This window comes from Leucopleurus acutus, assembly GCF_964270905.1.
Source record: "Leucopleurus acutus genome assembly, chromosome: 3".
NCBI classification, from domain to species: domain Eukaryota; kingdom Metazoa; phylum Chordata; class Mammalia; order Artiodactyla; family Delphinidae; genus Leucopleurus; species Leucopleurus acutus.
The window spans coordinates 167,555,814-167,578,493 of record NC_139145.1 but is presented as its reverse complement, the minus strand read 5'-3'; the positions used below and the strand labels follow the sequence as shown (position 1 = coordinate 167,578,493).

At 39.1% G+C, this 22,680-nt stretch overlaps 1 protein-coding gene across 2 annotated transcripts in view; it reads left to right on the top strand.

Annotated features, from left to right (window-relative positions):
- MARCHF6 (membrane associated ring-CH-type finger 6) overlaps positions 1–22,680 on the top strand; it is a 76,435-nt gene that overhangs the window by 40,965 nt on the left and 12,790 nt on the right. For both annotated transcript variants that reach the window (XM_082836605.1, XM_082836604.1), the window contains exons 11-22: positions 2,064–2,122; positions 3,411–3,491; positions 3,941–4,009; positions 4,088–4,162; positions 5,484–5,618; positions 7,808–7,927; positions 8,684–8,784; positions 11,221–11,358; positions 12,684–12,888; positions 15,059–15,128; positions 18,458–18,639; positions 20,137–20,271. In XM_082836605.1, the coding sequence (XP_082692731.1) occupies positions 2,064–2,122; positions 3,411–3,491; positions 3,941–4,009; positions 4,088–4,162; positions 5,484–5,618; positions 7,808–7,927; positions 8,684–8,784; positions 11,221–11,358; positions 12,684–12,888; positions 15,059–15,128; positions 18,458–18,639; positions 20,137–20,271 (1,370 nt within the window). The remainder of the gene's footprint in view (positions 1–2,063; positions 2,123–3,410; positions 3,492–3,940; positions 4,010–4,087; positions 4,163–5,483; positions 5,619–7,807; positions 7,928–8,683; positions 8,785–11,220; positions 11,359–12,683; positions 12,889–15,058; positions 15,129–18,457; positions 18,640–20,136; positions 20,272–22,680) is intronic.

Genomic DNA, 22,680 nt, shown 5'->3' with positions numbered 1-22,680 from the left:
AGTGAATCAGCTATACATATACATATATCCCCATATCTCCTCCCTCTTGCATCTCCCTCCCACCCTCCCTATCCCACCCCTCTAGGTGGACACAAAGCACCGAGCTGATCTCCCTATGCTATGTGGCTGCTTCCCACTAGCTATTTTACATTTGGTAGTGTATATATGTCCATGCCACTCTCTCACTTCATCCCAGCTTACCCTTCCCCCTCCCCGGTTCCTCAGTCTATTCTCTACATCTGCGTCTTTATTCCTGTCTTAAGGCTATTTTCTTATTTAACCAGAATATCATGACACTTTACAAAATTACCAGAATTTAATATTACCTAATAATAGATCATATTAAAAATTCTAGATTGTCTCCTTAAATATCATTTTATAGTTGCTTTGTTTGAATGAGAATTCAAGTAAGGTCTACCTGTTACCTTTTTTTTTCAGTTTTGGAAAAAAAAATTCATTAAATTGCACTAAAGTTCATCTGTTTTTAAAACAGAGCTGAGAATAGTCAAGGAGATTTTGAAAGAAGTATATTGAGGGAGGTTTACCTTACCCAGATATTGAAATTGTTTTAAACCTACAGTAATTAAAAAATTTTTTTTTGTTTTACAATTTTTAAAGGTTACTTTCCATTTACAGTTACTACAAAATATTGGCTGTATTCCCCTTGTTGTACATCCTTGAGCCTATCTTACACCTGGTAGTTTATTGTTACTTTTGGTTGTTAAATCTTAAGTTTTTCTGATCTAGAATATTTTTTATTTGCTCCCCTCATCTACCCCTACCCTATTTTGCCATTGATTTGTTGATGACACTAGGTCAGCTGTCTTCTACGTGTCTCACTTTCTACTTTGTTCCGATGACGTCCTGTTGATTCTGTTACCTTGTTCCTTTGTCTCCATATTTCTTTTAAACTGGAAGTTAAATCTGAGGCCTGATTAGATTCAGGTTCAGTACTTCTGGGACAGAATTTTCACTGGTCATGCTTTGCCTATTATTATGACATGTCAGGAGGTACATGATGTCTGGTTATCCACCTTTGTCTGTGGTTCAGGTGATAGTATCTTGAAGCCTCTATTGTTAGGTTTCATTTTTCCCTTTAAACATCAGAAAGTAATCTGTGGGAGGTGGTATTTTAGTATTATGCAGATATCTAGTGTTCCATCAACATTTTACCGAATATGTTTATTATCCATTGATACTTGCCTGAATTAATTTATTTTTATTAGGCATTACAAAATGGTGATTTTCAAATTCTGTCATTTTTATGCATTTATTGGCTGGCTTTTCTGTAAAGAAGAGCTTGATCTTATCAGCTAGAACTATTTAGTTAACCTGAATTTGTTTGTTTGGAAGAAGCAGGACAGATGTGCAGTTTTTTTCCTTAAATTATTAGTTTTCAGGATAAGGAATTGATGTTCTAACAACTTTCCTTAGTGATAAAAGTGTTTTCTATTATGTTGCTTTTTTCCTTTTGTGGTTTTTGTTTTTGGCTTTCCCTTTTTTGAGTATTATGAACTCATGAATTTGTATGTATTCAGTGTGTTTTCATCAGTTTTGGGATTTTTTTGTGGTTTTTTTTTGGATGCTCATATCTTCTTCTCTTCCCACAGGCCTGTGAGACTGTTTTCACAATAGTTCTTGTGTCCTTTCACCATGAGTTTATTAGGAGCTTGGTAACTTTTTTGTTCTCCGGTTGTAGAGAATGTCACAGACAGTATTTTTTTTTTTTTTTTTTTTTTTTAGTGGTACGCGGGCCTCTCACTGCTGCGGCCTCTCCCGTTGCGGAGCACAGGCTCCGGACGTGCAGGCTCAGCGGCCATGGCTCACGGGCCCAGCCGCTCCACGGCATGTGGGATCCTCCCGGACCGGGGCACGAACCCGCGTCCCCTGCATTGGCATGTGGACTCCCAACCACTGCGCCACCAGGGAAGCCCGACAGTACATTTTTGGTTCTGAGATCTTGCATTTCTCCAAGAAGCCTTTGTTCCTTTTAGTGGGGTTGGTAGTAAGAGTGTTCGTTGTTTTGATTTTGAAGTTTTCATTGAGTTTTCCCCCCCTTTTAGCATTTTGCCCGTACCACATTGGCCACTTCTCCCTTGTTGGTTTGGGATTTGAAGAACACGTGAGTATGATACTTTTGCAAACTTAATTTTATTAATTACCCCAAATTTGATATATGTTGACTAAGTAATAATATTGTAAAGAGTTACTTCATTTCTCAGTCTGCCTTATACAAAGGAATAGTTATCCAGCATCATCTCGTTCACCTCTTCTAAGCCAGAAGTGGCCTAAGACATAGAAGGACATGTTGCCAGCTGTGGAAGATGTTCTCTGAGCCCCATGATGCACTGTCTTCCTTCCCGTTGGGCAGGCCAGAGACATACTGTGGGAAGGTTTTCTTACAGGCTGATTTTTGACCTGCTCTGTTGGCCTATGTGCTCCTTTCTCTCCCTTTTCCCTAGTTGCCCCATAGTGAATTCAGAAAGGTAATGATATATTAATTTTTTAAAATGTTGATCTGTGTTGGAATGATGGACTGTGGTGTTTTCTAAAGAAATTTGCTTTAATTTTGACATTTTATTGCGGGTTTTCAGAATTAGATAAATATTTGGATGGACAACTACTACTATTTTGGGGGGTCCCCAGAAATATTTAGTCTTTTAAGAAAAGCTGACATAGCTGGAATATTCTGGTCAATTTGTATATGTGAATCCTGAGAGATCACATTCTGAAGTTTCTGAAATGGCAAAGAGACATGTTCTGATATTTAATAGAGATCTCCAAATTCTCACTAGTTAAATGCAAGAACTTGGAAAGTTCAGATAAATGCTTTGATAAATTTTGACTTTATAAACTATCATCACTTGCTACCTGAAATTCAGGAACCAAAAGGTGATGGTATCTTGGGCCGTATATGTCACTATCCAAACTCTTAACTCTTTGTAAGTTGATAATGAAACAGATTTGGCGAGCAAGGGAAACTGAAACATTGTGGTTAGGAGATAGGGTGGCTAAGATGTACCTTGGCCAGAGGACGGCTTGGACTCTGTGCTGCTCTTTTCAGTGCTCAGCCTTTAGCAGGTCCACTTCAGAATGGACTGAAGTGCAGATGGTTACAACTTTTTTCTTATTTTTGTAAAATTTAATTCACTCTACTCTTATTATTTTGTCTGTTTGAGTAAAGTGTTATTTTTTCATTTTACCTCATCTTTTCGTAATAAATAGCAGTCCATGGGAGAATCTGGTTTGCAGAGGTGTCATCTAGAGGGGATTTTATAGTTGTTTTTTAGTTACAAATTCCTGAGATAGTTCACATTTAGTCTACTTGGATTGTTTAATAAACATTGTTAAACTGGGGTGTAGGCCATGTGGTGAAATTACATTTTGTTTATTTATTTTCTTATTTCTAGGTCCAAGCATCCCATTTTGAAGGCCTAATCACGACCATAGTTGGGTATATACTTCTAGCAATAACACTGATAATTTGTCATGTATCCTTTAATGAACCAGCTTAGTGTTCAGTAATGTTATTGTGCTTACCCAAGGGTTGTTCTTATTAATGACAAAACTATTTCTCTCTACTTGTCTTTTTAGTAGAAGTTGTAGGTATTTGTAGTGAGGATGAGAGCAGAAAAAATATGGAATAAATTCTGTCTGTCAAATAATATTAACTTACCTAAATAGTTACCTGTTTCACTGTATCCTTTTTTTAATCAAAAAAAATTTTTATTGAAGTATAGTTGATTTACAATGTGTTCATTTCTGCTGTACAGCAGAGTGATTCAGTTATACATATGTATACATTCTGTTTTTAAATATTCTTTTCCATTATGGTTTATCATAGGATATTGAATATGTTTCTCTGTGCTATATACAGTAGGACCTTGTTTTTCTGTATCTTTCTTTAAATGTTCAGGTTTTCCTTGACTACATGCTGTAGGGCTTGGCAACTCTTGTTAAATTTCATAGGTCTCGTCGCTTGCTGGGAGTCTGCTATATTGTTGTGAAGGTAATTCCTGTTATAACTTAAGACTGGAAATGATTTCTCCCATTTGAGTGATGTTGATGACCTTTGTTTTTACTTAAGGTCTCTTTGCTAGTGGTGGTAGAAATTGGAGTGTTCCCTCTCATTTGTGGCTGGTGGCTGGATATTTGTTCCCTGGTGAGTTTATTATTCATTGTCATACAATCTGATAATTTTAAAGGCTTTTTAAAAAGTGGTCTTTAGGGTGTGTTCCTTTAATGTAAAGTCAATATTTGATAATAGTTTGTTTTTTCGGAGAATGTATCATTGTAGAGTCTTAATGTTGCTAATTTTTCCTGAGTACCTGATTTTTGTGAGGCTCTGTGCCCATTTCTGATGTTAGAGTATTTTGACTGGAACCTTCCTGATAACCAGTGGAAAGTTCTCTTCCTCGTTTAACTCTTTTGAGTTTTATGAAGATGCCAAGACGTTGTGTATAAAAAGAGTAATTCGAGGGAGGTCCTGGTGGTCTGTTGGTTAGGACTGGGTGCTTTCACTGCTGTGGCCTGAGTTCAGTCCTTGGTTGGGGAACTCCCGCAGGCAGCACCATGCGGTGCAAAAAAAAAAAAAACCGAAAAAGAGTAATCTGAAAAGAAGACTGCCTTTGTAATAATTAATTCAACCTAACCATTTGTTTTAACTAAAGTGTTTAGTCTTGATTAAAATCTTTAATGACTGTCAGTGATCATCAGTTTTTTCTTTTCTTTTTTAATTAATTAATTTATTTTTGGCTGCATTGGGTCTTCGTTGCTGCACGTGGGCTTTCTCTAGTTGCAGAGAGCAGTGCTACTCTTGGTTGTGGTACGTGGGCTTCTCATTGCGGTGGCTTCTCTTGTTGCGCAGCACAAGAGGGTGGGCTTCAGTAGTTGTGGCACGTGGGCTCAGTAGTTGCAGAGCGCAGTCTCCGTCCATAGTTGTGGCTCACGGGTTTAGTTACTCTGTGGCATGTGGGATCTTCCTGGACCAGGGATCGAACCCATGTCCCCTGCATTGGCAGGCGGTTTCTTAACCACTGTGCCACCAGGGAAGTCCACTTTTTTACTTTTCAAAAAAATTTAAATGTAGAAAAGCTGCCTTTGGTTTTGAAATAACATTTTCTCCCATACCTTACTATTAAAACTTGTCATGAATTCATACCTCTAACCAAGAAAGGAAAGTATTATGTTAACCAAAAATGGTTCTTTCACAATAGCAGTATTGGTAAAGTTCTTATTCACCAACTGGTTTATCAGTATTGCCTCTGTAAAATTTCTGAAGTGTCATATATGTCTTTGAAATGGTATCCAACCTATATCATTTGTATTTCTGTGATACGATGAAATGGCTTTAACAGAACTGTAATTCTAGAAACATCAGAACCTACATGCATAGTGATTCATTCACTTCCTAGAATATGAAGATATTAATTCAGCAGATGTAAGCAGTACAAATCTCTCTCATGTGTACTGTTTTGATTTAGGAAATGTTTGATGCTACTCTGAAAGATCGAGAACTGAGCTTTCAGTCGGCTCCAGGTACTACCATGTTTCTGCATTGGCTGGTGGGAATGGTATATGTGTTCTACTTTGCCTCCTTCATTCTGTTACTGAGAGAGGTAAGTTCTACAGGGAAGTTCCAACACTGTACATTTACGTAAAGGACTTTTGCCTTAACCATAAGTCATGCCTTAAAGGCTATGATGGTTTCCTAGCTAAATCATTTTCTCTGTTATTTTATTCTAAGAGGGAACAGCTAATAGCCTAGTTTGGCTCAATTGCTTTAAACTGTTTTTTAGTCATTTGTCTCAAAAATTGACAAGTTTTATTATTTCTGTCTAATTAGTTTTGAGTTTGAAAGATGAATAGACTGAGGGATAAAAATTAAATTAAAACACTTGTTTTACTTGGTATTTTAACCATCCTCAAATACATATTCTTGGAACTTTATGTGATGTGAGCCTGTCTTGGACTTCATCCAGGGACATTTAATGCTGGAAATACCCAAAGGGTATGGTTTTGCAGGATCAAATATGTAAAGTGGTCTTGAAGCAGACACCTAAAGTATAGAATTATAGTGAGGGTCCTTTATGATGCTGGTTCACTCACCAGATGGGTACTTTTACTAATCCTGTTTTCAGAATGCAGTCCTTACTGATTTGGGGGCAGTGAAAATAGGGTCAGTATTTGACTAGTATACATCTCATGCTTAGTCATCTGCTACAAAATGAAGTATAAAACTTGAGTAATTCTGATAAGTGTACTTTCCTCTGTGCATTCTTTCCCCAAATAGTACTGCATGCTCACTCTGTGCCAGACACTGTGATGTATGCTGGGGTAATAGTGAGAAACAGAGACACAGTCTCCACTCTCCTTGATTTTTGCATCCTGGGAAGGGATACAGCCATGGAACAAGTTAGCTTACTCCATTGAGAGTGGTGATGGAGATATGCAGGGCCCAAAGGAGCAGGCTGACGACTAATCCAGTGTGAATGGAACACAGAAGCACAAAGGCTTAATGCAGTTTTTGGTTACTTTGCTCTTTGAGAGATTTGAGGAGCTGGGGATGAGCCTGGGGGCCAAAATATTCTCCTGAATCATATAGTATAAGTTCAGTAAATTCTGTTTGCAAACAAAGCTTGTATCCTTGTTTTGAAATTAGTGATTGAGACTACATTAATAATGTGTTTTTTAATTGTAATTATACCTGACCTTTAAATTGCGTTGTTCAGTGATTAAGTATTTTATACTGAATTTTTTCATTTTATCAATGTGGTTTTTTGTTGATACAGAATCCTAGTATTTTAGAGTTAGATTGAACCTTAAAGCTCACATATCATAACCCCTTTGTTTGGAAGGTGGAGAAATAGAATTTGGGCAGATGAGATGCTTTTTATACAGGGTAGCTCAGTGAGTGTGAGCCACCCAGAACTAATCCCCAGACCCATTCATTGCCCATCGCCCATAGCCTTTAAGGTTGATGCTTCCTACTGAGCAAGGGGGAAAGATGTAGATGGTAAAATGAAGATACTGAGAAACTGAAAGTTTTTTAATTAATGTAACTCTTTTCGGGAAGTGTGAGACTGAAATCACATCTTCCGTTTAGGACACTTATAAATTGTAACCTAATCCTTTCCAAATTATACAATATAGTGATAATTTTTATAAAAATACTTATTTTTCGAGACTTCCCTGACGGTCCAGTGGTTAGGACTCTGTGCCGCCACTGCGGGAGGCATAGGTTCTATCCCTGATGAGGGAACTAAGATCCCTCTTGCCACGTGGCGAGGCCAAAAAACCAAACAAACAAAACTTATTTTTTTTTTTTTTTCTGTACGCAGGCCTCTCACTGTTGTGGCCTCTCCCGTTGCAGAGCACAGGCTCCAGATGCGCAGGCTCAGCAGCCATGGCGCACAGACCTAGCCGCTCCGCGGCATGTGGGATCTTCCCGGACCGGGGCACGAACCCAAGTCCCCTGCATCGGCAGGCGGACTCCCAACCACTGCGCCACCAGGGAAGCCCACAAAACTTATTTTTCATCTTGGAGATCTAGATTTCTTGACAAATTGTACTTAAATTTTTCCACTGAATGGTTAAAAGCATCAAAGGACATCAAACACAGGATAGTTTTAATAAAGATTCTGATTTAGGAACTTCTTTTCCCAGGAAAACTATATGAATTTTCTAGGGCCCATTTTATAAGATGCCAAAATAATTTTAAGAGCTTATTTCTCTATTAATGTTTTAGCTCATATGCAGAGCCTGAAGACATTGGTAAATATTTATAGCATTTAAAATATATTTGCAGGTACTTCGACCTGGTGTCTTATGGTTTCTAAGGAATTTGAATGATCCAGATTTTAATCCAGTACAAGAAATGATTCACTTGCCTATTTATAGGCATCTCCGAAGATTTATTTTGTCAGTGGTAAGCATACTTTTTTTGTTTTTGAAGTAAAATGGGCTACACTTTAGTTTTTTTTTTTTTTTTTGGTCAGGAGGACTGGTAGAGTAGATTGAATTAAGTTTATCTAAGCCTGTGGAAGTTGGTTATCAAATAGCTGTTTTATTGGTTACTTTGATAAAAATAAAATGTAAGTAAAGAAAAATGCCTTTTGGTTCTTTAGTAGTATAATTGATTGCCAAATTATGGGTCTCTGAATTACATTTAATTTGCATTGAAGCAATGGAGACTTGTTAATAGCTTCTAAATTAAACTCTTAACAGAAGCAACTCAAAGTTTCTTCCCTGCCTGGAAGAAGAAATTACCTAGTTAAATCTAAGTTTTTCCAAGATAAAATTTTAAAAGCAATGATGTGTGTTCTTTGGAAACTTTTGTAGCCATTAGTATGGGTCATGTCTTATTGTTACAGGTGGTTTATTAAGATGCAGGCAATTTTGATCCTTCATTATGAGTTTCTAGCTCTCTTTTCACATACCATGCAGTGATTATCCTTTGTGGCTCCTGTTTGAGCCTTCGTGTCCTAGAGAGAGAGAGGAGCAGCTGTCCCAGGTATGCAGTCTCCACATAGAGTGAGCCAAGTATAGTGTGCTGAATGAGAACACTCAGTGGCCTGGGCGCGTATAGACTTGGATGGTGTGTTGGATGTGTACGTTCAGAAGTCTGCCTGTCTCTCAGATTTACAGTGATTACAGTGGTCCCCTGCCCTTTTTCTTGCTGCAGATTGTCTTTGGCTCCATTGTACTCCTGATGCTTTGGCTACCTATACGGATAATTAAGAGTCTGCTGCCTAATTTTCTTCCGTACAATGTCATGCTCTATAGGTAAGTTGTTGAAATTCGGAAGCTTTACTAATTTAACTCTGGTAGGGATTTGATATTCAGAGTACCTTTATTTAAAACATTCATTTCTTACAGTTATTAGAAATCATCTGATAACTAAATTTTGCCATGTTCTAAATCACATAATTGTTAGTTTAGCAGTTACATGTTCCAAAGAAGGACTTACTTTTCTGCAAATGAAGTGTGCCTTTGATTAGCATTGAAATGTTTAACATTCCTAATGAGAGATACCTAGTAGCATCATCTTTGTATGAAAAGCACATCATAAGTAATGTAGCCATAGATATACATTTAATTGTAGATTAAAATAGGCTGTATGGCTTATAAATGGAAAATCTTTTTTTGATTTAAAGACTTAAGTAACCTGGAAACCTAGTCTCCGCCATTCCTCCTATAATCCCTTTTTCAGTGATTTGCCTCATCCCTCCCATCACCTAAATATGCCAGGCAAATTGGATTTCTTCCTCAAATTTACTTGTAATTAGTCTTTAAATCTTGTCAGTTCTAATTCTTTTTACAGTCTCTTGTCTAATTCAATGTGATTTACCACTTAATACCTTAGTTTAGGCCCTCCTGTTTTTTTCCCATTTATAATCCATCCTTAACACACCTGCCTCTTCCTCCATAACGTACACGATAATATCTGGGTCATTTAGAATGACATCCAAGGCTCGGCATCTCACACTGCCTTTCGAGCATCTTGTCCAGCATTGTCTGACTTGAATTCTCCTCTCCAGCCACGCTCAGCCTCCATTGAGTCTCCCCATAAATGCCTAGCTGCTCCTGGTCTTTCCCTCTCTGTTTGGAATGACCTTCTTCCCCATGTTTGCCTGGCATGCTTCTGCTGTCTTTTCGTCAAAATCCAAATCGAGGTTTTATTCTGAGTTTTTCCCTACCTAGAGAAAGTCGGTTCTCCCTCCTTATGTATTGGGTCGTCACAGTGAGAACCAGGAAGCACGGTTTCTGGCTTTATATATTGTTGGCGTAGACCCATTTTTTGGTAGTTCTTTATACCTAGAATTTTAGCTAAGTTTTTGTAACAGTGTTTAGTCTGTTCTTCCACTCAGCAAAATTGAGGGCCCATTATATAACAGGTTCTTTTCTATGTACAAGGGATGTAACAGTGAACAAAACAGAATCAAGAAAAATCTGTGCCCTTGTGGAGCTTATATTTCACTTGGGGAGGCAGCCAATAAAATAGATAAAATACGTAATATGTCAAAGGGTCGTAAGTGCTATGGGAAAATACGAAGCAGGGAAGTGACTAGTGAGGACCTGAGGAGGTGACAGGTGAGGAAGGCCCTGAAGGAGGAGGGGATGAGAGAGGGAGCCATGTGAACCCCTGAAGGCAGAGTGTCCTTGCAGGGGAGGTGGGCACATGCAGTGACCTGAGGTCTGTTTGAGGAGCAGCAGGGAGACCAGTTTGGCTGCAGTAAAAGGAGGAGAAAAGTAGTTGGCTGTGAGGTCAGAGAGGTCATGGAAAGCCAGGTCCTAGAGAGCCTTGTAAGCCATTGTAAGTAAGCATTTTGGCTTTAACTTGAGTGATTTGGGGGGTTCTTGGAAAGGTTGAGCTGAAGAGTGGTCTGACAGAGGTTTCACAGGAATCACTCTGGAGGCTGTGACAAGAGCCAGGGTTGGGATGGCCAGGGCCGGAGCAGGAGGGCAGCTAGGGGTAATGCCGTGATCCCCGTGGGAGGCGACGGTGGCTGAGAGGGAGGAAGTGGCAGTGGAGTCATGAGAAGTGGTTAGATTCAGGGTATCAGGGTACAGTCAGTAGGATTCTCTGGCTTGTTTGAATGTCGGGTGAAGAAAGGCAGTCAGGGATCTAAGTATCTGTCCTGAGCACCTGGAAGGATGGAGTTGCCATTTACTAGGATGAGGAAGATTGCGGAAGAGCAGGATTTAAGGGGAAGAGTGGGAATTTGATATTGAACATGATCAACTTAAGATGTCTCGTGTGTACTGTGAAACGTTGAGTTGGCACTTTGGATGTATAAGTTAGGAATTAGGGAAGATGTCTGAGCAGTATATAGAAATTTACAGAAAGGTGCAATTCGAAGCCCCAGGAGGTCGCATTCAGCGTGTCTCGGAAAGGTGTTCATGGAGAAAGTGTTCTGAGGAGCAGTGAGCGACCAGTTGTGTAATACGCTACTAAGCCGGCACATGAGGTGAGGACCAAGACCTGACCGCCACTTTAACAACACGAAGGTCATTGCAACCCTTGTCGGGAGCAGTTTTTGGTTGAGGGATGTTCCTTGTTCTTCAAGGAAGAATGGATATGAGGTGATAAAGACAGTGAGTTCATTTGACTCTTCAAGAAGTTTTGTTGTCATTCCATTAAATGTCTAATATGATGTCTAACAGTTATAAGGGAAAATCGAATTCACATTGTAAAATATGGCTTTTCGTAACTCTCAGTGATGCTCCAGTGAGTGAACTGTCCCTTGAGCTGCTTCTGCTTCAAGTTGTCTTACCAGCGTTACTTGAACAGGGACACACGCGGCAGTGGCTGAAGGGACTGGTGCGAGCGTGGACTGTTACTGCTGGATACTTGCTGTAAGTACAGGCAGGTGACTCGTACGTGTGTCATTTGTGTCAGTTTAATAACCTTTCTGAAAAAGTATGCCCCACTCAGGAAAAGTTAGTTTTAATAAGAGACAATTTAGTGTTATCTGCAGGTGTATTGTTTAAAGCTTATTAAAGTTTTAAATTTTTCTTATTTTTCTAATCATTGTGTATCCTTTTATGGAGAAATGTGTACATGTTTTTACCCTCTCACAGAGGGTTGCTGCTGGCCCAGGTTCTTTCATTTCATTACACAGGGTAAAAATAAAATACTTTTCAGTGCATTAAAAACAAACCAAGTTACCCTTATTTTAGAAGTCCTAACCTGATAAGTGAGCTAGCTCTTCTCAGATTTGGTTTCTCAGTCATTTAGTCAGCAGTATGCATTTAAGTTTTTTCAAGCTTCATATATTATATACTTATTTAGAAGTTTAATCTCGGTAGTTTAAACATTTTTTCAGAAAATATGTGGCATCCTGTAGATACCTTAATGTGAAATGTAGGCATACTTTCTTTTATTGTGCTTCACAGATACTGTATTTTTTACAAATTGAAGGTTTGTGGCAACCTTGCATTGTCAGATAATTGTTAGCATTTTTTAGCAATAAAGTATTTTTAAATTAAGGCATATACATTGTTTTTAAAGACATAATGCTACTGCACACTTAATAGATGACAGTATAGTATAAACATAACTTTTGTATGCACTCGGAAACCACAAAACTTGATTGCAATGCAATACTTGCTTTATTGCAGTGGTCTGCAACTAGACCCACAGTATCTCCAAGGGATGCCTATATGCATTTGGTTGTATTTGAACATTTATCCTTCTCTAACAGCTCAGTGCCCTACCGTGAGCCCTCTCCTTCCCCCCATCTCATTTGTGCCTTAACTGATTTGTGGCTTGATGTTTTAGTCGAGCTGCGTGTCACAGCAGACACAGTAGTCATCTACAGAGAAAAAAAGAAGTTGATAGTTTTTTCCCTAAAATTCTTCACATAGAGTATCTTGGGCATTGCACATTTTTTTTTTTTTTTTTTCAGTTACTGATTCTTCTCAGATACTGGCTGAAGAAAACATAAAATAGATTGAATGGGTATTTTGTAGGCTAATTAACTTTATGTTTGGGAAGGTCTAATTTAAAGCACGCAGCAACATTTAGAGCTGATTGAGATAATAGCAGTGCCGTGCATAGATTCTACTCATACATTTTCTCCCCTAAGTAATAATTATCAAGAAAGTAAGTCTCGCGTCTCGCGTCTTCTGTTTTATTCTGATCTGAGGTGAGCATTTTCACTGATGCAATTTTTACACAGGGATCTTCATTCCTATTTGTTGGGAGACCAGGAAGAAAATGAGAACAGTGCAAACCAACAAGCTAACAATAACCAGCACGCTCGAAATAACAACGCCCTCCCCGTGGTGGGGGAGGGCCTGCATGCAGCCCACCAAGCCATCCTCCAGCAGGGCGGGCCTGTTGGCTTCCAGCCTTACCGCCGGCCCCCGCATTTCCCACTCAGGGTAGGTGCTGCCCCGACTTAGCAGGGATCGAGCTTTCCAGCTTCTGTTGAGGAGTTTTTCAGCTGTTATCGGCGCTGTTAGTATATGGTCCTCTGTGTAGACGCATCTTGCAGTCTTCCTGACAAGAACCCACATTTCAGGCCTCTCATTCTGCAACACATAATATATGTAAATGTCGGATAAGCTGATGGAATTTTAGATGTAAGCCGTGGAGTTGGGAGTCCATGTGCTGTTGGTCCCTGCTGTTGGAAAGGAACAAGATAGAAGACCCTAGATCAAATAAGAAGTTGCCATTCCTGATTCATTTCACCTGTGTGTCAGGAACTGGAGGGGGTATTTTAGTGTTTTCCTCTCTTTAATCCTTGTAGTATTAATCCCAATGCTGCAAGGTATGAGTAGTAATCTCTTGTTTACATCTGATAAAACTGAAGACCAGATTAGTTAAGGAAGTACTTGGCTCAGCAAGACTTACCCCCAAACTCCACCAAAACTGTTCCTGTCAGGGGTCACTAGTGACCTTCATGGAGTTAGATTCAATGGCCAGGTGTTAGTCCTCACGTCACCTGCTATATTAGTAGCGTGTCATATGATTGCTCACTTCTTGCTCCGCAAAACACTTTTTTGAAATTTGTTCAGGAAGCTTCGTGGAGGAGGAGTTGATACCTTTAAGTCTTTAAAGTTTGGGGTCAGGCAGATTAAAAAATGCGAAGTGGGAAGGGCATTCCAGCCCTGTGTCAGGACAAGAGGCAGGTTAGCCATGGTAGGTATGGAACCTGCAGGGAGGTGAATGTGTGGAGTGGGGGGTGGGAGGTGCAGGCGAGTTGCAAGAGCTGGGGAGGGAGCTCTCAGAGATGGGGGTGGAGCTGTGAGACTTGAGGCTTTCGGATTGACAAAAGGTGTTTTCTAAGCAGAAGGTACTTCTGGCCTAGATTAGAGAGAGAATCACTAAGGGATTTCTCTGGCGGCCAAAGCTGACCAAGGCTCCAGCCCCCTCTCGGAGTGTTATCATCGTCAGTGCTTTCCAGTCTTCCTGCTGGAGCTCTGCCCTTTGGGCTTAGTCAGTCAGGTCAAGGCAAGCAGCACCCTGTCTTTCTGTCCAGGGTAGCCACTTCCCTCTTGTCTCAGTGTATTTCCTTTTTATCTGCACTTCTCAGTATAGAAGCCACCAGCTATAGCTACAACGGCTGTTTACTTTTAAACTTAATTAAAAATAAATACAGTTTGTAAATATGTGATGTGATGGATGTGTTAATTACCTTGATGGTGGAAATCCCTTCACGGTGTATACATATATCAAGTCACATTGAACACTTTAAATATATTACAGTTTTATTTGTCATTTATACCTCAATGAAACTGAAAAAAGAAAAGAAGGTACATTTCTTGTAGACAGCACACACACTCAAAGTAAGTAGAATTTAAAATTCCTTTACTCATTCATGGTGACCCCATGTCAAGTGCTTAGTGGCCACTTGTGCCAGTGGTTCCTGTGTCGGGCAGTGCAGGAGTAGACATGTCCATTATCACAGAAAGTTCTAATTGGATAGCACTGTTAGGGAATAAGCTTTCCTTTCATGAGAAGTTGTTTTTGAGAATTTGATAAAAATAAGCAAATATTGTTAGTTTTAATTAATAGTGAGGGAAAATTTAAGCTGATTATGTTTTTTTGTTTGTTTGTTTTGGTTTTTTTTGCGGTACGCGGGCCTCTCACTGTTGTGGCCTCTCCCGTTGCGGAGCACAGGCTCCGGACGTGCAGGCTCAGCAGCCATGGCTCACGGGCCCAGCCGCTCCACGGCATGTGGGATCTTCCCAGACCGGGGCACGAACCCGTGTCCCCTGCATTGGCAGGTGGACTCTCAACCACTGTGCCACCAGGGAAGCCCTAAGCTGATTATGTTTTATTTTTGTGCTCTCTGATTCAAAATATATTGGTACTTGCTGATGTACCTGATTATATGAAAGTGGGCACAGTTTCCTTTCGGCCAAAATTATAGTTAATATTACCTAAAATGAAAATTTCCTTTTTATGTGAAATGGAAGAAATCCTGGAAATACAAATATAGGCAGATCGTTTTTACTGGGAGAATTGTGTTGATTCTTTGAGGAGTGTCATAAAATGCATTGAGCACAGATGAATTCTGTTTATGCACTGCTGTGTTTTGCCTTGCAGATATTTTTGTTGATTGTCTTCATGTGTATAACCTTACTGATCGCCAGCCTCATCTGCCTTACTCTACCAGGTATGAGGTTATCCTAGCTCTCTGCTAATGACATCATGAAAAGATGCTTTGTTTTAAAAGGGTATGTCTTGCTGACATGTGATCTTTCATCACATATAAACTTGAAGTAGTTATCCCCATTTTTATTGAATATGGGATAATATTCTCTATAGGGCTCTACGTTTCATTGGACTCATTTGTATCGGAGCAGAGGGGGACAGAGTCAATATACAATTTATGATTAATTTTTGGAAGTAAAGTACTTGTGGTCACTCATTTTATATAGACATTTTCTTATTGCAGTGTGGGTTCTCAAAAAGTTGTCTGGGATTTGCTTCAAAGCGTTCCGGGGGTGGGGAAGTAGGCAAAACTATAGAAGATGTTAAGATTGGCTGTGAATTGATAATTTTTGAAACTGGGTGATTGAGTACAAAGGATTTTATTATAGGATTTTCTCTGCCTGGGTATATGTTGAAATTTTTCATGAACTTTTTTTTATAAAAAATTTTTCAGCATTTTAAAATAAAAATGTATGCATAAAAAAAAGTCATCTGTGTGGCTTAAGTCATTTTTTTCAAGCCAGTGTTTTGATGTTAATTATGTTTGCCTTCATTATGTAATTATCTTTCCAATCCACTGCATGCTATTGCTAGAGACCTTTATGAAGCCAGGCTATTTCCCTTTATCACCTGGTAATCATAAATACTAATCGCTAAATTTCAGCTAAACAGGGTTTCTTCATCTAACAAGTAAGAAGCTGTCGATGAATATAGTAGTTTGTCATCTTCTGCAGAGGTCAGGGGTAGATGGGGGTGGAGTCCAAAGCCAGTGACAAAGTGTCAGAAACAACTTGCTGCCCCCTCCCCCTGCCGCCTCCTAGTTAGTGTTATAGCAAGCCAGAAGATTCTGAATCATACTGATATGTGTTAGCCACTTAAATAATCAAGTGAAGATAATTTTCAGGTCTTATCAAGCCTGTACATGTTATTGAGTTAGTGTCTTGATTATAGCACTAACTCAGTATAACTTTATAAATCAAATTTGTATTAAATACTTGAGTTTTCCCATGAGGGCTAAGGCTAGGGAAGAGCAGCTAGTTAATTTCAAGTGAGGTTTCTTAAAAAAAAAAGAATAGTTTCTAATTTGTAAGAGTTGTGATTCACCTTAAACTGGTAAAAATAAAGTTGTGTTGTTTTTCACTGTTTCTGCACAATGATTTTTGACCGTGAGAACTTTGCTCTTAAGTTCACTACTCAGACCTCAGCTGTTAAAAAGACAAAGTCTAGTTAACTATTGGGTGCAGTGTAGTAAACATTGTCGAGAAAACTCAGTTTTTGAACTTTGGACAGCTTTACATTTGTGATTTTTATGTTCCATTTTCATGTTTTTATCAGAAATATTAAAAAGTTAACAAAAGAAGGAAACCTAGTTTTAGTGCTTGAATTTGGCAATATAGGTACATTAATTTCGTTAAAGATTGTTAAGTAAATATTTCCCTGTTAATCCAGTCCCACCATCTAGTGGAAGGAATGCAGTTATGTTTAATCATAGAAATGCTTTTGTCATAGTACACATTTAAGGTGGTGAGGATGCTGTTTTCCCCATAGGTTACTTTATTGTAGCTGCATTTTAGCTAATGTTAAGTTACTGCAAACTAGAAACTAGCCCTGACCTCTCAAAAACACTTTAGAAGTATGTGAAGTATGGAATGAAAAGCAGCCTTTAAATTTTTTTTTTTCTATTTTTGGCTGCGTTGCATCTTCATTGTTACGCACAGGCTTTTCTCTGGTTGTGGTGAGGGGGGGGCTACTCTTCGTTGCGGTGCGCAGGCTTCTCATTGTGGTGGCCTCTCTTGTTGCAGAGCACAGGTTCCAGTAGTTGTGGCACATGGGCTCTAGAGCGCAGGCTCAGTAGTTGTGGTGCATAGGCTTAGTTGCTCCATGGCATGTGGGATCTTCCTGGACCAGGGCTCGAACCTGTGTCTCCTGCATTGGCAGGCGGATTCCCAACCACTGTGCCACCAGGGAAGCCTTAAATTTTTAAAAACCAACCGAAAAAGAACAACAAAGAACCTTGGAGTAGAAATATGTATATATAGAATGCTAGACATTTTTACCGAATTATCAGTGGTATTTTTATATCTTTAACATGCACGTGTGTTTATTTCATGTAGATAAATACTTAACATGTATTTGTCTTCAAAAAATGAGTTATCTTCATATCCAAGCTGTCTGTGAGATTGCAAAGAAGTGTGTAACGTTATCAGCACTGTGGCTTGTAAACCTGACTGTTGGGGTGGTTTAGCTTGACTGGAGGCAGTGTGGGTCTGTGGTCAAGAGCATGAGCTCTGTCCTGTAGACAGGAGTTCACATTCAGCCTCCGCCCTTGTGTGACCTTGCTTGGGCAAGGTTCTGTTGCTGAGCCTCGGTTTCTTAGTCTTCAGAGTGGAGGTCATTGCTGCTTGCAGGGTTGTTGGGAGGATTAATGAGAAAATGTATGGAGCATGTTCAGCACAGCCACTAGCTCCTTTTAGACATTGAAAGGTAACAGGTAAGTACTGTATTAAGGAGAAAAAGACACTGGAAATGGAGTCTTCCTTTTTTCTCCAGCTTTATTAAGATAAGTAACCATGTAAAGAAAGTTACTATATAAATGATCTTGACTGGTAGTTAGATTTTTGTGGGTACATTGTGGAGTTTATTTGTAATAACTCTTTGTGTGAGGCAGTCCCTTAGACAACTTTCACATGTTTCCTAAGTTTCATTATATTTAGATCTTAATTTTTTTCCTAAGAAAAACTAGTGTGGTATTCTTTGTTAATGTGCCCACTTCTGATTAAAATAAGCTTAGTTTTCTATCTTAATGAATGACCCAATTGAAAGAAAGTTACTCTAAATTATTTGTAATGTTCCTAAATGTTAAAAGTATTGACAACACAAATAATAGAAAGTAAATTTTCCATTTTTGGCCTGTTATGTGCATAATGATTTCATTTGATAATACAGACAATAAAAATAACACCCCCCTCAAGTCATTTCAGTCCCCAAAGAACAAGTAATTGGCCTGGCAAGTCAGAATGCATGTCACAGGAGAGCTCATCCCCAGTGACTTACTGTGGTCTGGTTGTATCTTAGTCAAATAATTACATTCTTTTGAATTTGGGGGGTTTTGTTTTTATTTTGTTGGTTTGCTTTTAACAAAGACACTGATATATCAAAATGTGATGTCTCTTTAATAATGACTTAAAATGACTAAAATTTTTGAAAATACTAGTAGTACAACATTGACATCAAGATTAGAGTTCTCTTTACATGACTACATGTCTAATATATCAGCTTTTCTATTTTCAGTATTTGCTGGCCGTTGGTTAATGTCATTTTGGACGGGGACTGCCAAAATCCATGAGCTCTACACAGCTGCTTGTGGTCTCTATGTTTGTTGGCTAACCATCAGGGCGGTGACAGTGCTGGTGGCATGGATGCCTCAGGGACGCAGAGTGATCTTCCAGAAGGTTAAGGAGTGGTCCCTTATGGTAGGTTTTCCTAATACAGACTGATCTTGTCTGACAGGAGTAGTGAATATTTTTCCAGTAATTTCTTTTAATCTTTTCACTTTTGTTTCTTCACTGTGTTGATAGAGTCAAGAGAGTTGATTTTTTTGAATTAGAAAGAGTGTTCCTTTAAGACAGTAGTTTTCTGGTTCATTCGGAGAAATATAGTCAGATGTATTTGAGGATTAAAAGAAAATCATGCTATTAAATGATCCGGTAAGGCCCTTGAGTAATAAGATATTCTGTAGAAATTAAAATCAATTTGTTTAAGTAGAAATTTCCTTTAATGATATTTTTTCTAAAATCTGATTGAAAAAAGATTTTTTAATACATCGAATCTTGACTTCAGGATTAAGTCAGTGTTTTTCACATAAATGGGAAATTGTGTGGTAATTTACTGATTGATCATAATGTTGGCTATGACTGGTAAATATGTTTAGGTCACTGCTTTATGCCTTTTCATTTGTATAATTAACTCTGGTTTTGTATCTGAATTTATATCTTGATTTCACTGAAAGTTTAATAGCTGTTTAATATTAATGTTGAAAGAAAAACATAGGAGATTCATTGTATATTAAGAATGGAGGGAGTTGATTGCTGTGAAATCCATAAGATGAGACACTTACCTATATTTAAAATACAGAAACTAGCTAGTACCACTTTTCATTTGATATTATTCCATATCATGTTGCCATGTGAAGAAGTAGGTACTGCCTCAATGCACACCATTTTTAATCTCTTGCTGTTGAAATGGATGTACTTACTGAGGCTCCCTTAAGAAAAAGGGACATCAAGGCCACTTTAAAAACTGATTTCTTTGTCAGGCTTTCATAGTGGCTCTTGCATGTTATCTCTTCTCTTAGTGTCTACTTTATTTTCATTTTGCCACTTTGTCCAAATTCTAGAGCTGTGTTAATAGAATAGCCCTGTGGCTAATGGCTACCATATTGCACAACACAGATACAGGACATTTCTGTCATCATAGTAAGTTCTGTTGGACTGTACTGTTCTCAGGGGAGCTAATTTGATCAACTTGGTAATTACCTTAACTGGGGTTATGCAGAGCCCTTCAACTATACCAGTCCATCTCAGGGGTCACAGGTCAGCCTGTGGGTGGACCACCACTGGATCAGGGGCCTGGGACAACCAGTAGCTTTTCATGGACAAACAAAAGCCTACTCCTGAGACTGAGATTGAGAAAAGCAGCCAAGCCACCTGATTAATATATGTAATAAAATGAATTTCCTATAATTTTGTAGCAATAATGCATAGTAATTTCATGTTTTTGTTATAGCTTGAGTTTTTATAGTTACACATTCAGATTTCATTTAAACATGTAACATAAAATGTAAGTTGTTTAAGGTATATATTCGTTCTGTTAGGCATCAGGTCAAAGAAGAGTAAATTTCCACATGAGATAAAGAGCTTGGCTTAAAAGTCATAGAGTCTCTAATGACAAGGCTTTTCATTCCCTGATAGATAATGAAGACCGTGATAGTTGCAGTGCTGCTGGCTGGAGTCGTCCCGCTTCTTCTGGGGCTTCTGTTTGAGCTGGTTATTGTTGCCCCCCTGAGGGTTCCTTTGGATCAGACTCCTCTTTTTTACCCATGGCAGGTAAGTGTGTGTCTTTTGCTCATGATATTTCTTTATGTATTTGGAATCAGAAAAATTCTTAATTGTTTAAAGTGATTTTAAGCAGTTTGTTTAGGAAGATTCCTTAATTTTTTCTATTGTAGGAACTCTTATAAAATCGATTAGATAATGCATTTTAGCTTTTGAAATATGCAGGTCATGCAACACCTTTAAAATACCTTACTTTATAGGTTTAAAATGTCACTATAGGCTTCACCAGTATTTAAAGATACAAACTAATGTGTTGAACTTTTCACTTTTAGTTAGGGTGAGATATCTTGCTCCTTTTGGCTTTGAGACTCGAAGTAATAACTTACCGTTTTGAAAAATTGCAGCATTTTTTCCCACAAAGTCACAGGCTTATTAAAAAGAGCATTCTGAGGGAACCTATGCAGGTCACAGCAAAGGCCTTAAAATGCTCACAGAAAAAGAAATTTAACTTTTCTGTCATACTTAGAGCCTGAAGTTAACGTCATAGACCTCAAGTTTTTAAGAGATGTTAGGAGAAAGAGCTAGGTATTGCCTTCAGTCATTCAAAGGCTTTTCAGCCTTGTTTTAAAAATCTCCTTTTAGTAGATTATGATGAATTTTTCAGAAATGAAAATTGTCCTCTACTTTCCAGATGAAGAACCCCCATAAACTTCATCTAACAGCAAATATTTACTTGAATTCTTTAATGTACATCCAAACCCTGCACTGTATAACTGAGATGGAAATGAGACTAATGCAGGAACTTCTCGGGGACCTTAAAGGCTGGTGGGAAAGATGGTTACTGTGCTGTGATTGGGGCTAGCACAAGAAGCGCAGCATCGTGTGGGAGAGGCATCTACCCAGCTTGGGGGCTTCAGGTGCGATCTTCTGCAGGCGATAATGTCTAGGACAGCACGATAGAGTGCGGAGGAGTGGGTGAGAAAGGAAGAAGTGTATTCCAGGAGGGAGCGAGTGGGCAGACCTTGAAGTGAGACAGAGCATACGACATAGGGGACCTCCTCTCATCCGGTGTGCTCATAGATTAGAATCAGAGTGAAAGGGAGCAAGAAAGGGGAATCGTTAAGCATATATGACACCTTTCTGTAGGAGCTGCATTGCAGTGTAGTCTAATAGCATCAGTGATTGAAGTAAGGCTGTTTTTCAGAGAATAATGCCTGCAATAAAGGTAGAAGGATTAACAATTAATTAGGAAAGTTACTGTTTTGCAATAATTAACAAAATAATTGATTCTAAGGATTGTCAATGGATTCTGAACCTATCAGGTGAAAGTCGATGGTTCTTTAGCTACTGTGCTGCAATAGCAAGTTACCTTGCAGCTCCAGCTTACTGGCATAAAACAACCATTTATTTTGTCCACAGAATCTGTGGATCAGATATTAAGACAGGGTATATTGGCTTGTGTCTGTTTCATGTTATCTGGAGTCTCATCTGGGAAGGCTCAGTGGCTGAGTGTGATCTGACAGCCTTATTAGCTGGCATCATTTGGAGACGTCATCACTCATGTGTGAGAGTTGGTGCTGGTTATTGGTTGCACCGTATCTGGGCTATTGGCTGGAGCCCCTGGATGTACTTGAGCTTTTTTACAGCTTGGTAGCCTCAAGGCACTTGGGCTTCTTACAAACAAGGCAGACCTGCATCACTTTTTATGACCTCTTCTCAGAAGTCCTGCAGCGTTGCTCTTCACTACATTCTGCTGGGTATGAGCAAGTCACAGGTTGGTCTGGATTTAAGGGAAGGGGATATAGACCCCTACCACTCCACGGGAGAAGGATTTGCAGTCATGTTTTGATGCCACTACAGTGCAGAAGTGGTTGTTTGCATGGTGACAAAGTGTCACCTTACAGATTACTTGCTACCTCAGAGGGAAACACAACTTTATAGGGGAGGGGTCAGGCAGATGCTACCGTAACCCAAGAGATCACTGCAGATGTGGCAAACAGATGGTATACGCCTCCTGAGGTTGTGCAGTACGCGGCACTGAAAACGAGCAAAACAGCCCCTGGGGTCCAGGAGCTAGGCCTCCTGCTGAATGTGAACAATTGACAGAACATCAGCATCACACAAGGCCACTCTGTGACCAAGATGGATCAAGACAAACTCAAGACCCCTCCATAATCATGTCTGAACGCAGGCAAAACATGAGTATTGTTCAAACCACAAAAATGCCCCAACATGCCAGTACCCTGGCTGACATGATTGGCTGCTCCTTTGTTTGCTACTACAGTTTGATTAGCCTCAGCCTGTCCCTTCTTCTGGATAAGATTTATTAAGATATCCAATTATAGATTACCTGTACTTTCTACTTAGCATCTGGAATAGAGCAAAGTCCTGCTTCCTTAAATCCTCCCCAAATCACCTCACACAAGCCAGGAAACTGTAATAAGCCTTTTCTAACACTCT